The 17082-nt window shown below is 39.8% G+C and overlaps 1 protein-coding gene across 6 annotated transcripts in view; it reads right to left on the bottom strand.

Moving 5' to 3' along the window:
- Positions 1-10023: 10023 nt before the first annotated feature.
- LOC148019386 (glutamyl-tRNA(Gln) amidotransferase subunit C) overlaps positions 10024-17082 on the bottom strand; it is a 78519-nt gene continuing 71460 nt past the window's right edge. Inside the window, exons 5-6 of one of the 6 annotated variants that reach the window (XR_015687591.1) lie at positions 10743-10897; positions 10024-10653 (exon numbers count right to left, since the gene is read on the bottom strand). Coding sequence is in view for 4 of the 6 variants with exons in the window: in XM_087661033.1 (XP_087517159.1) it covers positions 10816-10897 (82 nt within the window). In the remaining 2 variants the exon portion in view is untranslated. Of the gene's footprint in view, positions 10898-17082 lie in introns of all 6 variants that reach the window. The other 5 variants (XR_015687592.1, XM_087661033.1, XM_087661034.1 and 2 more) reach the window with 5 other exon arrangements.

The following is a 17082-nucleotide window of genomic DNA, read 5'->3' as shown; positions in this document are numbered from 1 at the left end:
AGAGGCCAACAAGACTTTGGATCTAGTACCATTGCCCAAGGGGAAGAAGGCTATTGGTTGTAAGTGGATCTATAAAGTAAAGCATAATACATATGGTTCTATTAGCAAATATAAGGCCATACTAGTTGCCAAGGCTATGCATTTACATATGGCATAGATTATGAAGAGACATTGAGTCATATTGCTAGGATGGCAATTGTCATATATGGGATTGCTTTGGCAGTAGCCAAAGGTTGGATTTTACATCAAACGGATGTGAAGAATGCATTCTTCCATGGTGATTTGTAAGAAGAGGTGTATATGGAGAAACCATTAGGTTATATGGATTTGGAGCATGGATTTGGAGCATTCTATATATGTGTGTATGTTAAAGAAGGTGCTAAAACAAGTACCTAGAGCATGATTTGACAATATCGAAGAGTATCTTGTCAACATATGCCTTTATGGTTATAATGCAAATCACTCATTGTAAGGATGATGTAGGTTTGGTCATCATTATGTGAATGATTTGATTATTATGGGTGATAATAATAGTGGGATTTGGTAATATCAAGGACCTTTTGAAACAAAAGTTTGAGATAAAGGATCTAGGTGAGGTGAAATATGTACGTCATATACCAGCCTTGACCAAAAGCCTACTTTGTGCGATAGTTAGATGATGCATGATATCATGTCTCTTTGGGTGATTTTGCATGGAAAATTATTGGTGGTCACCTTATTTTTTCTCAAGGTGCCAAGGCTAGTTCTACATGCATAGATGAGCCTCTAGCTCTTGTGCATTCTAATGTATATGGTCCCATGCCCTATCAATCATTGGATGGCACAAAGTACTTTGTGACATTTATTGATGATTATTCGCGTAAGATCTACACTTATCCTATTAAGCCAAATTGAATATTTTGGCTACATTTAAGCACTTTGTTGCTCTTATTGAGAACTAGTCTGCATATAGGCTAAAATGCCTAGGTCATAACAATGGGGGTGAATATGTCTCCAAGACATTTGAGCAATTTTGTGATAAATGGGATATTAGACATTAGTTGACCACCCCATACACCCCACAAAAGAATGGAATTACAGAGTGCATGAAAAAAACTATTCAAGAAAGAGTATTAGTCACGCACATTTACCAAAGTACTTTGGGTTGAGGTAGTTACTACTACCATACATCTCATTACTAGCTCCCTATGCACTGCTCTTGGTTGCTAGGTTGTAGAGGAGGTATGGTTTTGAAAACCTTTGTCATATGCTCATTTGAGGGTCTTTGTACACGAGGCTTTCTAGCATATTCCCAAGAACAAGCAGAACAAGTTACATCTGAAGTTTATCAAATGCATCTTTCTTGGATATGGGGATCCAAGTGAGATGGGCTATTGTCTTTGGGATACATAGACTTGAAAGGTTATCCATAGCCATGATGTTATCTTCCATGAGGATAAGATGCATATGAGACCGTAGCAAGTGATTGAGGTGTGCACACTGATCTTTCAAGAGGAGCCTCTTGTTACCGGACAACTTCCTACACTTATTGATGATGTAGTGGTCCATGATATCCTCATTGTGCACGATCATGCTCTAAACAAAAAGGGCATGTCATATAGGCCCCATATCTATCTTTAAGGTGCTTTATTAGAGCTTCATGTCCTCTTGATCGCTATGAGCATACTATGGATTATATCATGGTGACACACTCTATTGGCTTACCTCTGACAAGGCTATGTGCAGAGGTGATTCTCATTCTTGGGAGAGGGCTATGCAATCTTAAGTTTGATTCACTATAGAAGAACCGCACATGAAAAATGCATTGACATGCAAGTGGGTGTACAAGCACCCGTGGTCACCCTAGCCAATACATAATACTAGATTGGTTATTGTTGCAAAGGATTTTAAGCAAAAGTGTGGTGTTGACTTTGATGAAGTCTTTTCTCCTATAGTCAAGATGACCACCTTTTGTTTAGTTGTCCTTCGTGGCTCTATTAGATTTGAAGCTTTATCAGATGGATGTTAAAACAGATTTCTTACATGGGGACCTACCTGATGAGATTTATATGTAGCAACTTAAGGGCTTTGCAGAAAAAGATAGGGGGCACCTAGTATGTAAGTTGAAAATTTGTCCTTATAGGCTTAAGTAGGTACCTAGGGAGTGGTGCCATAAGTTTAATGCCTTTTTGCATTCACAAGGGTATTCCCGTAGTAATATGGATTTACAAATAAGGCCCATGATGGTAGCCTTATCTTGGATGTCTAGGGTGCATAAATGCACGGCCTTATCTAATACTAAGGCAAAGTATATTGCAGCCACTAAGGCTTGCAATATAAGGAGGCCCTATGGTTAGGTTGTCTGGTGGTAGATTCTTGTACTAGCGTTACTCTTACCATTGCATTTAGATTCTGAGTACCATTCACTTGGCATGTCATCCAATCTTCCATGCAAAGAGTAAGCACATTGAGATGCACACTCACTTCATGAGAGGGGTGGTAGAGGACAATTCTATTGAGCTTTGTTTGTCAAGACCTCGACTAACGAGAATCCTATAAATCTTCTCACTGAAAGTTTCTCAACCGAACATTTTTCCTTTCTTAGGAGGTTGATGGGTATAGGATGAGATGATGTATTTCATCTTCCTATTGTACTTTACATACATACTTTTCTCTTTTTCCTTCTACTCCTCCACTAAGACACATTCATCTTTGAGTGGTGGGAGGTTGTTGAGGGTAAAGACACTTGTGGCTAGCCACCCACATTTACCCACTATACACAATACCCACATACATGTACACTGTAGTTGATGGGCACCCATCACTGATACTTTATTATTTATTCTTTCCATGACTATTCAATAAGGAAAGGCCGATCACACATTGTAACTGTTTGAGTTTCCAAATATAGTGTCCCTCTCTCTGTTGCTCTCTTGCGCCATCTACTATAGCTCTAGCTTTGCTCTTGCTTCCACTTGTGTACTTCCACTCAGGCTCTACCATTCAAGTCCTGGGTGTATTTAGAGAGACTCTCCCTTCATTGTTGGATAAAAAATAAGGATATGAATAAAATAGTCCTAGGCTCATGTGCCCTTTGTATAAGCCCCAATAAAATAGGCATGAGCTAGTATGCCCCTTGCATAATCCCTAAAACATATTCATATTTAAACATCCCTTTCAAACTCATGATGTAAAAATCTTAGGCATGAGCACCTTCTTGCAGTTGTTTGGACACCACATGTCTCTGTCAAAGACTTTTCCACCCTTGGATAGATTAGAAGCCACAAAGGCCTTATCAACTCAACATAGGAAAAGGCACTCTTGGGTTCACTCTATGTGGGCAAGGAATTCTAGTGGTTACACAAACTTGGGCCTTGATGTGAACAATGCATTTAACCAAGGCTATGAACCTTGTAATATTTTTAGTTACAAGTTTTATAGCATGATTTTAGGGCTATTGCAAAAGAGATGCACACTTAAAAGAATATAACCATCACACTAAAGAATGGAAGGAGCCTTGAATTGAATAATAGGAGGAACCTTTTTAACTTCATTTTCTTTAATGATATGGTAAGAGCTTTGTGGTGCTTTTCTCCTTCTTGCCCTACTTTATTATCATCATCCTCTTCATCACTTCCTTTCGTTTGTTTCACGTCTTTTAAGCTCTTTTCCTATGGAAATAATCTTTCTCCTTGTGGGCTAATTTGTGACAAAAGTCACACAGATCCATTTCATTGTGATTAATCTTGTTCTGAAACTTGGACTTGTGGTAGACTACCTCATGTTGACATATCACACTAGAATCTTTCTTAAACTTCAATCTATACCAAGAGAAAAGCCTAAACCAACTTAGGAGAAGCACAATGGTCTTGCTTAAACTTCAACTCTACCAAGAGAGAAGCCACAACCACTACCAACTTGGGAGAAGGATGTTAATGGAAGTACCTTCAATATTATTAGATGACATGCTTGCTAAAATAAGTCCAATTCTAGAGTACATCATTCAAGTATTTTCTAGCAACAAAACATGTAATGCACATGAAATATGACTTTTGATGTAGTAGCAATACAATAGTTGACACAAAAGTGCTACAAAGAGTGGTCTCCAACAATGGCATTGAAATGGCAAGAGTATGAGGTGACTATCTAACCTCTAGCTCACAAGAGGATAACATTTCAACAAGAACTCTTAGCTACATGACCTTGACTTGATAGACTACGAATGGACTATGATACCTCAAAGAATGCTCTTGTGGATGAAAAGTATGGATTCCTCCAAATTTGTATCTATATATCTATCATTTTGTTATAATGCTCCCCTCATTTCTCCATAAGAGAAATATATGTGCCCAAAACCCCTTCAACAAAGATGCACCATGGAATGGACTTCAAGGTGAGCTATAAATTACTCAACCATAACTAGGTCAAATGGCTCCAATATAGTGATTGGTAAGTCCACCTTTAGTGGGTAACAACTCCTTTGATGATGGCTTGAAGAGAGTTTTCCACCATTTTGTTCTAGACATCCTCTACTAATAGCAAGTAGTAATGTCAACTTGCAAGCGTAGGAAATGCGACAACTCTTGACTACATGATCAATACTAAAAAGACTACATCTAAAGCAATAATGGAACTACTCAAGGAAGAAAGCTCTTCCTTTCCTACTCACAATAGTCCGTCATTAGCAATAATGGAGCTCAATGACTACTAGTAAGCAACATGCATTAGGGTAAAGAGTACTTAGTGAAGTCAAGCCTAATGGCCCCAATGTTCCATAAATAAGTTACTCTTAAGATTCCACATTGTGAGAGAGAGAGAGAGAGAGAGAGTGTGTGTGTGTGTGTGTGTGTGTGTGTGTGTGGTATTAATGTCCTTTTAGACACCTTAAAGGCATATAGCACAAAAATCAAAGTCTTTAGTTACAATTCACTTCCAAGAGCCATTGGCACAAAAACAAACTCACGGCAAGGCACCATTAGGACCAAAAATAAAACCAATCACTAAAATTATCAAAGTTACTTAATATATTATGAGCCAAATGTAACTTGGTGCTTCTATGATGACTTTTCCACCTCTATAAACTACCCATTTTCCCCAAAAGTAGCTCACTACTTGGGCTTTCTCAACTCCTCTATGATGACTATCATCTCGATAGACTTTCCATTTGCTCTCCTTTCTAGTTGTTGCTCTAAGTGATTTCACCTAGACATGCTTTGAGTTATGCTTCATCCATGATTTATAGTTTGCTTCCTTAAAACATTTCTATTGCTTTCATACTTCGACCTTATATTCTAGGTTTCCAAACTCCACATATTCTTTAATTGCTATGGTATCATCCACTTGAAGCTTTTTTCTTCGAGTATTGATCTCACTTTGGTCTCTAACACGAATGACTATAAGCATTCCTGGCACACTTCAACAAAACCAGTTCCTCTTGTGCTTCTTCATGCCATCCCTCAAGGAGGCCTCCTATACGTGCATGGATTGCAAATCATAACTAAAGAAAGATGGTCTTCGTTATACCTTGTTGAATTGTCTTCTTCTTTGTTTCAATTTCCTACTCTACTTGTTGATCTGCCTCCTTTCTTGGTTCAATTTCCTTTTGTACTTCCTATTGCACTTTGGTGGTTATTTCCTTGACTTCATCTCCAATCTTTTTATTGGTTGTACATACCCACTTGTGTTGTTGACTCTCCCTCTAATTCCACTAAGCATGTAAGCACTTTGGCAAGTGGGTCTTTCAAAACTAGATTCTTTGCTTCCAAGTTGCAAACTCGTTGATGTAAATACTCACTCATGAGCTCATCTCTTTGTTTGGCTTGGGCAATGATGCCAAGACCATTGACAAAGTCTTTGGATTCATCTCGTTGTTAAGGAAAGAGCTTGGGCCTAGCCCTCACCCCGAGGTGCATCCTAGGGGGAGGTGATGAGGGAGATTGCATATCAATCAACCCATGTACCTGAACAAATCTTTGTGTAATAGGGGCAAGAATATGTGAATGGAAAAGAAAAAAAATAGAAAGAAAAAAGGGAAGGAATATAACAAAGGTGAACTATGAAGTGAATACTGAGGTATCCTACAAACTATTGAGCGACCTATCAACTAATTTACAAAATGTCTGATAGGATAAGGAGCCGAACTACATAGACTATGAGAGGATTGTGATTCACTAGAGAGAGAGAGAGAGAGAGAGAGAGAGAGAGAGAGAGAGAGAGAGAGAGAGAGAGGTTGTGTCCTTTTACGAAAAAAAAAAGAGAGAGAGGTTGTGTAAGACAAATGGAACCAAACGTTTGAGCTAACAGATGGAACATACTATGTGTAAATTGACAAACAAAACTGACTAGCTAATGAGAGAGAGAGAGAGAGAGAGAGAGAGAGAGAAGGGCCCGCGGGAGGCAAGAGGGTAGGCAAGGAGAGGGAAGTCACACTCACACGCGCGAGTGCGCACAACAGAGTATATTAATGTCTCTAAGAGGCTAATGTGGTCTATGAGACCACATCAATACATAAAAAGAATCATATCTCTCATCTTAAAAGGTAAAAGATAAAATATATGCCTATGAGACTATATGTTAAGGTGCCTTGGCATTTATCTTCTGTAGCACTCAATGATGGCTCTAATATGCAATGGTTAGTCTCCATACTTACCCATTTGCCTGTCTCAATCCTTAAGAGATGCATTGAGGTACAAATCTTCCCAATAGCTATATGTAACCATGTGGTAGCTTAGTATCCATATAGATCTGTCAAGTAACAAAACCATCCTCAAAAGAGCTAAACGAAATAGCTTCGTTAGGATGCCATCCTCGTCCCATGTGGGGAAAGGGGTTTAATCTAAGTCTGTTCATTGCCTAGAGCATGGCCTCAATTATCATAGATGCTACCCCTATTTTTGCTCCAATGATCTTCTACAGGATTTACCTCTTTGCTCGTATCATACGTGATATCATCATGATCAATGGTCACTCCATATGCTCTTATCCATCATAAACTCCCTCTCTAGTCCATAATGTGTCAATGATTGTCTTCTTTGTTATAGAGGCTTGGGCCCCAAATGGCTACCCCATAAAGGAGTGTGGGTATAAATAGTGTATCAAATAGCCATAATTTGGTGCATGGTTCATATAACTATATGTGTCCACACTCTCTCTCCAATATGCCCAATATTGCATAAACTTATATGAGTGGAGTCTTCAATGTCTCTCTCCAAAAAAATTGTGGCCCTTTGAAAGTGACTCCCAGTAGACATTGTCTAACACACTCCACTAGCTCTCCATCAAAAGTAAACTCATGCTTAGATCTGATCACCCAAGTAGCTGGTGTTGAATACCATGACCTTGGTTTTCTCAAGGTTCACATTAGGGTCTCTATCTCTAGAAAAGGAAATAGTGCATCCAAGTGTCTTTGTAGTCCCATGGGTGAGTCAAATATAAGTGCAATGTCATCTCCATAAAGCAGTATTGATACCAGCACTCTAGCTAAATCAATCCAATCCCTCCTCTATCAATATAGTCTAAGACCTCATCTACATAGAACCCATACAAAAGTGGGTGAGAGTGGGCATCCCTCTTTCACTTCAATAATGTTGCAGATTGAATTTTGAGATACCTCATGGCACCCATACTCTACCTCATACCCTCCCTATCAATATCTAGTATATAGCATAAATATTCTATGTATCTCATTGGGGACACCAATATCCTATAGCCTCTTCACAACTCTGGCAAGTGGTATCGTATCAAATTCCTTACACAAATCTACAAAGCAATAATATATCTTTTTCTTGCATGCTTGACCTTCCTCAATAATAGCCCTTGAGTAAAAATATGTTAAAGTGTGGTATATCCCTATCTAAAATGAACTTGACATGCCAATCTCATGCCATGCATCTCAATCAACCACTCAAGGCTTGCTCTCATATATCTTAGCCAACATGTGGCCAATCATAATTGTCCTACAATTACTTGGTATCATAATGTCTCCACTCTTAAAAAGCATTACAATCCTATGGTCTAACCTACTAGTTGAAATCCCTCACAAATTACTCTATTGAAAATATAATAAGCATCCTGGTGGCATCGCAAATGGCACCATGTGAGGAGGCATGGGCTACTAATGTACATAATATTTCAACCATATGTCTCTTGAACTCATCCAATGGACTTTGCAACCTAACACCATCAATGAGTTTCGAACTATAATAATGTATGCATGTGAGGTTGCCTCCATAAATACATAACAAGAAAACCAAGGTATATGTAATTACATCTCTTGTACACGACCACATGTCACTTTGAAGCTCAAGATAGGTATATATGATTATACCTCTTGTACATGACCACGTGCCACTTTGGAGGTTAAGATGGCAAGAATGCGCACTAAGCCAATTCACTTGCCTAAGATATCAAAACTCGTGATATCTAGTACGAAGCAACCAAGGTTGAAGCAAAAAGACAACAAACTGTTTGCTCAAAAAGAGAGTGAGCTAAATACAAAGGTGGTTTTTGCAAACGATTTGAGAGGTACACCGATAAGTGGGTGGATCTACTAAGCTTGTGCTAAGTGATTGGTGCTAACATGTGTTCTTAGGTATGTAGCTATATATTGAGAGACCTCCCTTTTTTTTATGAAGACAAAATAAGGATGGAAATGAAATAATATTGAGCTAGTGTGTCTTGTGTATGCCCCAATATACTTCACAGGTTTGATATTTCAACAACTTTTGCACGATCTATGCCTCTCTTTTTTGTCATAAGTGGCATGAGTCTACGCAAATATAGAGTAAGAAAGGAGGAACAAGCTAACTTGTGTAACTAACATTGATAACCATTGGCACGAAATACATCCATCACTTCATGTAGTTCTTTATGGCAAACCCATAGGATACATTCACATTTCTAATACATCCAAGAAACGAATGACTTCTTCCAACAATACCAATGACTTTCTAATATCAATGACACGTTATGATGACGCCATAAATAGTGTTGGTACATATAAGTCCTCCAAGCACTTCTACAAATATCACCTCCCCAACCTATTTGGTAAGGAGGAAAAAGTATCCTAACGGAGCATTGAATAGTAACCATGGTTTGTTGGTCATGGAACAACATTTACCAAGACCCCTTCATATAGCCCATCAAAGCATTAAGGATCCAAGCATGTATAATGAAGGGGCCACAATTGCAAAGAAAAACCCTTGTTTTGATATAAGATAGCCTTTTCTTAACAAAGGATTACATGGGTTGGTTTTGCAACACCTTTTGACACTATCAAGAAATGAAAATAGAACCTGAAGTGAGAAAGAAATATACATTTATCACCATAAGCACCTTGTAAACATGCTTGCCATCACCAAACCAACAACATGTCAATAGTCTTTGGCAAGCTTCTTGAGATAAGAGTCAATAGTCCCACTCTTGTTATCACATGCATGTGTTACCCGTTGGGCAACTCTTGCTTGACCCCAGCCAAAGCTTTTTGGGGGGGGCAACGCCCCTTTCAAGTGTTGTGAAAGTATCTTCACCAAGAAGAAACGCATGGAGTCCCTTGCACAAACCACAATTTCTACTTATGGTCTCACAGAACTGCCTTATGCTTGAATATTCCAACCTCGACTTGATTGATCTATTCATCATCATGATAGAGAGACTTAAATACAGCTCTACATTTGCAACCATGATAAGTGCTACTATTATTGTTTCATCTCCTAATCTAGTTGCCCATCAACCATCAGTAGATGCATCTCTCCATTTTTATCCAAGTGGAAGAGTGCAAAAACATTTCTGAATTCAAAGGTTTAGGCTTTGCCACCAATTCCCACCTGCTATCTCCTTTCCCTCGTTTGAAATGCACTGATAATTAAGTTATTTGTACCATAGCTTGCACTTTGTTAGATATGCAGGCATTTGAGTCGGTGAAATAGAGTCGATTAAGGGTTAAATAATAGCTTGCATAGCAAACTGCCGGAATATGCATATTAAAGGGTTGAACTCAAGCAGCAAATATTCGAAAGAAATGTGTCCAAATCCTTCCCAACCCAATTCAAATGATTTTTTCACATTGCAGAAACATTGTTTTCAGTTATCTCAATACATAGATTTTGGAGGGTTGAACTTGATGCAATTGCCCATCATCTATATTGACGAAGAAAAGCATTGAGCTAACTACTTTCAGAACCTTTACATGAGCATCTAGGAAACTAACCACTTATACCCACAGCGGGCACCCACAACTAGTAATGCTTGGTGTGTTTAAGGTATAACAGGCACCATGTGTTTGCCATAGTGAACTGGGGATCTTTCTGAACAACAATATTTTGAATATACATATGTCCGCACTAACTTCGTAAAGGCAAGCCTCTAGGACAGCCATCAATCAAAACAACTGTATCCACTAGACATTTTTTAATCATTTTCCCAACCACTTCTGAAGGGGGAAATGAAATACACAACTCAAAACAGATGGCAGAATGTTGCCAGAACATGGGAGAGTTACACAGGTGTACAAGTACGATTGAATTCACACATTCTCAATTATATTAGTCCAGTAGCATCTTACTTTGTTTCGAGCTGCTTCAACTTCATGGCTTGTTTCTGTCACTCCACAATCTTGAAGGGCACTTCTTTGAGGAAAAAAGCTGCAAATATCCATTCATAATGGCTTTGGCAATCCTGGTAAATCAAGAATTTTCAAGGAACAATTCCCTAAATCTGTCAATGAAAAGTTGCCCATTGATAAGCTTCACTATTTTTCTCATTACCATCAGTGATTTTAAAAGCCTTTAGTCAAGAACTGACAATCAGTAGCAGATGGCCCTTGAATCAACCTGTGTACTATTCCATGTTCTCAGTTAAAATTTTTGGAACTTTGACATAAGGGCCTTCTGCCTCAGGAACAGCAGCAAACATAGCATCTCTGCAGTCACAGTAACCATATAATACTATCTCAAAGTTGTTCTAATAAATTTCGTATCTCTTTCTCTAATAAAATGATGCCCACTGTGACTACGAGCAATTACTGTTAATCTGATTCTTGCACCATGCTATCAAAATAACTCGTCACAAAACATTTCAGACAGCATAGTGATGTTCATTTTTGTTAAAAGGAAATTCCAATTCCAATTTTTTTCCCTTCATTACAACATCAAAAAAGAACTACCTTACTTGCTGTCAAAGCCAAGACTCCATATCAACCCACAAGTAAGAAATGTTGAGTTGGTGATACCATATATCATGTGCAAGAGTGCAGATAGTAGCATCAAACCATATCAACTTGTTACTCTTGATCATTGGTTATATCATTTTCATTCCTATCTATCATTGTTCACATGTATCGTTCTGCTGGCAGTACTCCTGGTTCAATGAGATTTGGAGCACAGGCACGATGCCAGCCAGCCTTTCAGTATGAATAATTTGCCTACTCAACAGGGAAGATCAGGTACAAGCTAAGCCAGGGGCAATTTATCACCCTCTTGTCAGAGGCATAAAAGGCACTGGCAAAGATCAGCAGCAGCAGAATACTCGAGCTCCTACGATGTATGATCCACAACAAGTAGACAGGTCATAGAAGTTAGGAGCACTCTGAAAAACAACTTTACTCTTTTTTGAAGTTATAGACTGGGTTCGGCATGACTGAAACAGGGATAGCTATCTACGAGTGGGCTCAGAGCAGAAAATGGGGATAGCTGTCCTCTTGGAATTTGAGTAGGTGTACAATAGAGTCAACAAAAGACCATGAAACCATGGCTCATCGAGGCTCAGTGTAAGAATAAGCAATGTATCAGTCAGCCAAGCAAAGTAACAATTGGAGGAGGATAGGAGAGGAGTTTCTGCTATAGAGATTGTCAGACAAGGTTTTCCATTTGCTCCATACATCTTCATTCTTTCTACAGAGGCAATTTCATTCTTGTCAGCTCCATATCTACATGATGCATGCCAAAGATGCCCTGGGCAGTCCTTGGAGATCCAAAGCATTGTCTTTGGGCATGTGATGAGGCAGCTGGTTTGGAATTTCGCAATTGAGCTGAACTGCACGCCTAGCCTGCCGCCCCAAGACGACGCCACCCTCTGCACCTTTAGAATGCCTCCCCCCAAAAGAACAAATCCTTCCCCCCCAACTTTCATGACCTTCAGGCATCCCCTTTCAGCACCAATGCTCCTGTGCCCCAGCTCTATTCTGATATCTCATCACAGCCGGTCCACCATCATCATCAAAGGACTCCAATGCTGCCTCCCACTTACCTCATCTGATACCTTCTCGTCAATTCATTTTGCTGACACAGAGCTTGCCCTCACGAACAAAGTGACAACCCTGAAGGCATGATAGGTGATGATTCATGCCACCCTATTTCTCATATTGGGAAAGTTACTGTGTCTTTGCATCATGGACAAACTAAATGTTTGTTAAATGTCTTGCATGTACCAAATATCACAAAGAATTCAGTTTTTATTGGGCAAATAGTTGAGCAAGGGCTGCAAGTTAGATTTCATCCGAAGGCCTGCTATATAGAAGACTTTAATGACAATTAAAGGCTGGTTGCAAAAGGAAGTAAAGTTCATCATATGTTTGCTTTGGATGTTGGTATTCCTGCCACTGATGTTGTTATCTATGCTAAAGGCAAAGGTGTGGTTGCAAATACTGAAATCTAGTCATGTCAATGTACAAAGGCTGAAATCATTGCAGTCTAAAGATTTGGTTAACTCAGCATAGTGGCTTGTGGGGACCTCAGATGTTGCCACATTGATGATTCCATTCCCTTATACTCGGCGGATGGGAGGTGTGGTTGCCCCAAGAAGGAGCAATAGTTGTTGGATGCAATACTCCAAGGACTTTCCTCACTTTTTTGAAACAGCAGAGCTTGCAAGGAGGTCTGATAGAATGTACCCTAGGAGACTACAAAGATAGGTGTGGACTGTAGAGCCACAACAGTCGTAGAGACTCAAACGCATCCTATGAGGATCCTCCCATGTAATATAGGAGCCTTCGACAAATGACTTTTTGAGCAATGCTAGGTTAGGCTAAAAAAGAAGCATTTCACATTAGCAAACTCCCACAGTTTGGTTGGTTCCTCATCTACAAATAGATGGTGTGCTCAGTCACTCAGTATCCCTTCCATGCCAATCATCAAGTCAACATCAGCACGCGGCTATCCAACTCTTCTCTGACTCCTACCAGTCTTTCCAACCTCTGCTGCCCTCTTTCCAACTGCTGCTTAGTCTACAGGAGGTGTACCAGCTGCTGTGTTGGCTGCCCTACCACCTCGCAACAGCATCCAGCCCAGCCCTACTGCCTAGCAACAGCATTCAGCTCATCCACAATCTGTCCAAGCCTGTGCTTCGTTGTTTTACAAGCCACCCAACATCCACCTTACCTCTCCCAGCTCATCTCTACTGTGTGTGATCCGCTGCCATCATTTCTTGATGCAATACACTGTTCCATTTACTCCAGCCCCAAAGACTATTGTGTTTTGGTTTCCAGCCTGCTACCCTATCATTTACAGCATTATCTCAACTCCAGTCAGTGGTTACAGCACTCCAGGCCCATCTCTAGTGGATGTCACAGTCAAACATCTCCCTCATCCCACTCCCACAAGACTCACCAACGTCAGAAGTGGGTGCAAGGATGGAAGCATGAGAATTTGCCATGATAGACTCCACAATACAAGAGAGAAGTGAGAGATTGCAAAGAAAAGATGAGGATTGCAAAAGAACTCAAAAAAAGCATGCTTGGGAAATGGCATCCATATACCAACAAAAGAGACACTGCATAGATACAACAGTGAATCACTGGCTGAGGAGGTATTGGCACTGGCTTCCTCTCTCCAGCACAACCTACAAGTGATGGAGTATACTGAAGATGTGACTAAGGAGGAGGGCACCTTACAATAAATAGCCCACTATCATGAAAAAGTCAGCCAGCTGTTGGAGGCCCCAAAATAAAGTCGGCCCCTCATAAAAATGATAGTTAGCTACAACTTGGCCCTAATAAATCAAGTGATTGCATCACAAATGGAAAATAGAATGCTTAGCCTACAATCACATGCCTAGACTCACACATGAACTAACTAATCTACTAACACCCTATCTTAGATCATGGGTGACCTAGTACAATACAATATACAATGATAATGACTCATCATAGTACAACAATAACTATCAAAATGGACCATGGATACCCAAGCAGTGGGTGATCAAGCCACCACCAAGGTGCCTTAGAAAGAACCTAATGTTGATGTTGATCACACAAGCTATTAAAAACAAGAAATAGTCATAGGAGCTCTCTATGCTTGTCAACGATGCCTCTGTAGTAGCATAAATGACCAAGGATTCCCCGCCTTTGGCCAAATCGCCAAATTGTCCTCTCATGTGACCTCAAACTAGGAGCACATTCCACTCTCTATCAAGAAATAACCCATCATGAACTTGGATGACTATCAAAATGGACCGTGGACACCCAAGCAGTGGATGATCAAGCCACCACCAAGGTGCCTCAAAAAGAACCTAATGTTGATGTCGATCACACTAGCTCTTAGAAACAAGTAGTAGTCATAGGAGCTCTCTGTGCTTATCAACAATGCCTCTATAGTAGCATAAATGGCCATCAATTCCCCGCCTTCGGCCAAATCGCAAATATGTCCTCTCATGAGAGCTCACACTAGGAGCAAATCCCACCCTCTATCAAGAAATAACACATCATGAACTTCAATGTCAATCCAATCTCTAATATTTCAAAACCTATCAAACTTCCATCGATGTGTAAGGTAAGTCTCTCTTTGAGTCCTTTGCACCTACATTCATGTATGGATAAGGCCCAACTATCCCACCTCACCACCCTCTAGGCTCTAGGCTCTCACAATCCCTCTCTAGCACGAGGGAGCCATGGGGGATGACTACATCACTAGCACTAGAAAGCAGTAGAGGAAGGGACAGTCATGCCCTTCCCCTTCTCAATAGAAGATGTGCCCTTCCACAACTTGGCCTTTTCTTTTGCCGTAGGGACTAAATCTGAATTGGAAGACAATGAGAATAACAACTTGTCAGAAGAGTTTGTACTTTTCTCCTTCTTCTTTTGTGATGCCACTAGTTCCTTGCAATCCTTACGAAGATGCCTCTTCTTGCCACAATGATAACACAAGGCCTTTGTCTTCTTCTTTCAATCACCCCTCAAAGAAGCTGCAAAACACTCCTCCTAGCCACGATGCCAAGATGTGAGTCTCCCTTGAAACCTCAAAGATGCCTCATGCTCAAGTAGCATGGAGGACATATAAGTAAAACTAACTAGTATCGATGACATCAAGGCCCATAGAGCATTGACTATCCCATCAAACTTCAAAGGGAGCTTATAGAGTATAGTCCCCACAAGATAAGCCTCTAGAAGGACTAATTGCCTTCGACATAGTTCAATGTATTTTGTATGAGCATGAAACACTAGATACCATGCTACTACAATAGCACTTTGACTATCAAAAAAAATAGGAGTGGGTCCCTCCAAATGAACGTTAAAATTAGCCAATACAAGGTGTAACCAAACACATTTGATTGTCATTGGGAAAGTTGCCCTATATACTCAGTTTCACAAGGTAAGGTAGCCACAATAGGCTACTTTTTTCTTAGCCAAAAAATGTGTGACTGGCCTAGAAAGTAACAAAGTCCACTAGTAGATAGCCTTGTATCGTAATAACCAGCCCAATCTAAATCACTCTAAGCATGCATTTGCAAGTCTCCCACCTTGGGAAATAGCAAACCATATAATTGTTTTCCTTGCAAATAGCAAAAAATATGCTTAGCATCTTGCCAGTGTAGTGTCCTTGGATTGTGCATGTATTTGCTCACCAATGATACTACATATTGTATGTGAAGTGTTGCACAAATAGATGAGACAACCAACAACTGGGCTATAAATAGCAAAACATCTAATGGATCACTGTCATCGTGCATTGAAAGTTTCAGCCCTATTTCCATAGGTGTGCCCATAGGTTTACAATGTTGCATGTTAAACCTTAGTAGCAACTTCCAAACATACTGTGACTGAGACATAACAATACCATGCTGGTTTTGGGAGCAATAATCCCCAAAAAATAGCTAAGCAGCACCATATCTCATATATTAAAAGTAGACTGCAATTCAGCCTTGAAATCTACAATTGTTCTCTCATTTGGTCCAGTGAGCAACATATCATCTACGTAAAGAATGATGATCAAATCCCCCCCTCCCCCCTTTTGTTCTTGACGTAGAGGGTGGGTTCAATTGGGCTGTTTTGAAACCCCTATCAGTCAAAGATGCATCTATCTTGGAGTATCAAGCACATGGAGCACGGGGACCCTATTTTAAGCCATACAAGGCTCTAATTAGCTTGTAGACATTGTACTCTTGGCCTTGCACAACAAAGCCTGGAGGTTGTGCAACATATACATCCTCTTCCAAATCTCCATTTAAAAACGTTGTCTTTATTTCCAATTGATGTACATCCCAATGTGCAGCCATAGCAATCACACATCTAATGGTGGTTGTCTTAGATGTAGGCTTCAAACCATGGAGTATGGAACACCTATACAAAACATAAACAGCAAGTAGAATAGCATCAAACCAAAAAGAATTTGGTACATCCTTACTCTTCAGCATGCATCTAAGGGACCTATTCTTCTCTTCCACTACTCCATTTTGTTATGGGGAGTAAGAGACATTGCATTAATGATGAAAAGCTCAAGATGCAAGATACTATGAAAACTATTTGGAAAGATACTCCGGAGTCCGTCCCCCTATCGATAAAAAGGGTTTGAATACAAAGCCGCTTTGGTTCTCCACCATGGCAATAAAAGTCTTAAAGCAAGACAAGACTTCACATTTAGACTTCAGCCCATATACCCAAATAAATCAAGATTTGTCATCAATAAATGTGACAAAATATAGGAATCCAACAATAAATTTTTCACATAGAACCATAAACATCACTATGCAAGAGATGCAAAATAGATGGAGAATGAACATGAGCCTTTAGGAAAGGAAAATCGATCCATCTTACCAACTAAACCGCCTTCACAAATGCGATTCAATAGCAAGTGAAATTTTGAAAGAGCTTTAACCATGTCCTTTGACTGAAGC

Source organism: Lygodium microphyllum, chromosome 20 (genome assembly GCF_053477565.2).
Source record: "Lygodium microphyllum isolate KBCC chromosome 20, Lygodium_microphyllum_v1.1.10, whole genome shotgun sequence".
Classification (NCBI taxonomy): Eukaryota; Viridiplantae; Streptophyta; class Polypodiopsida; order Schizaeales; family Lygodiaceae; genus Lygodium; species Lygodium microphyllum.
This window is presented reverse-complemented; position numbering and strand designations above follow the sequence as displayed.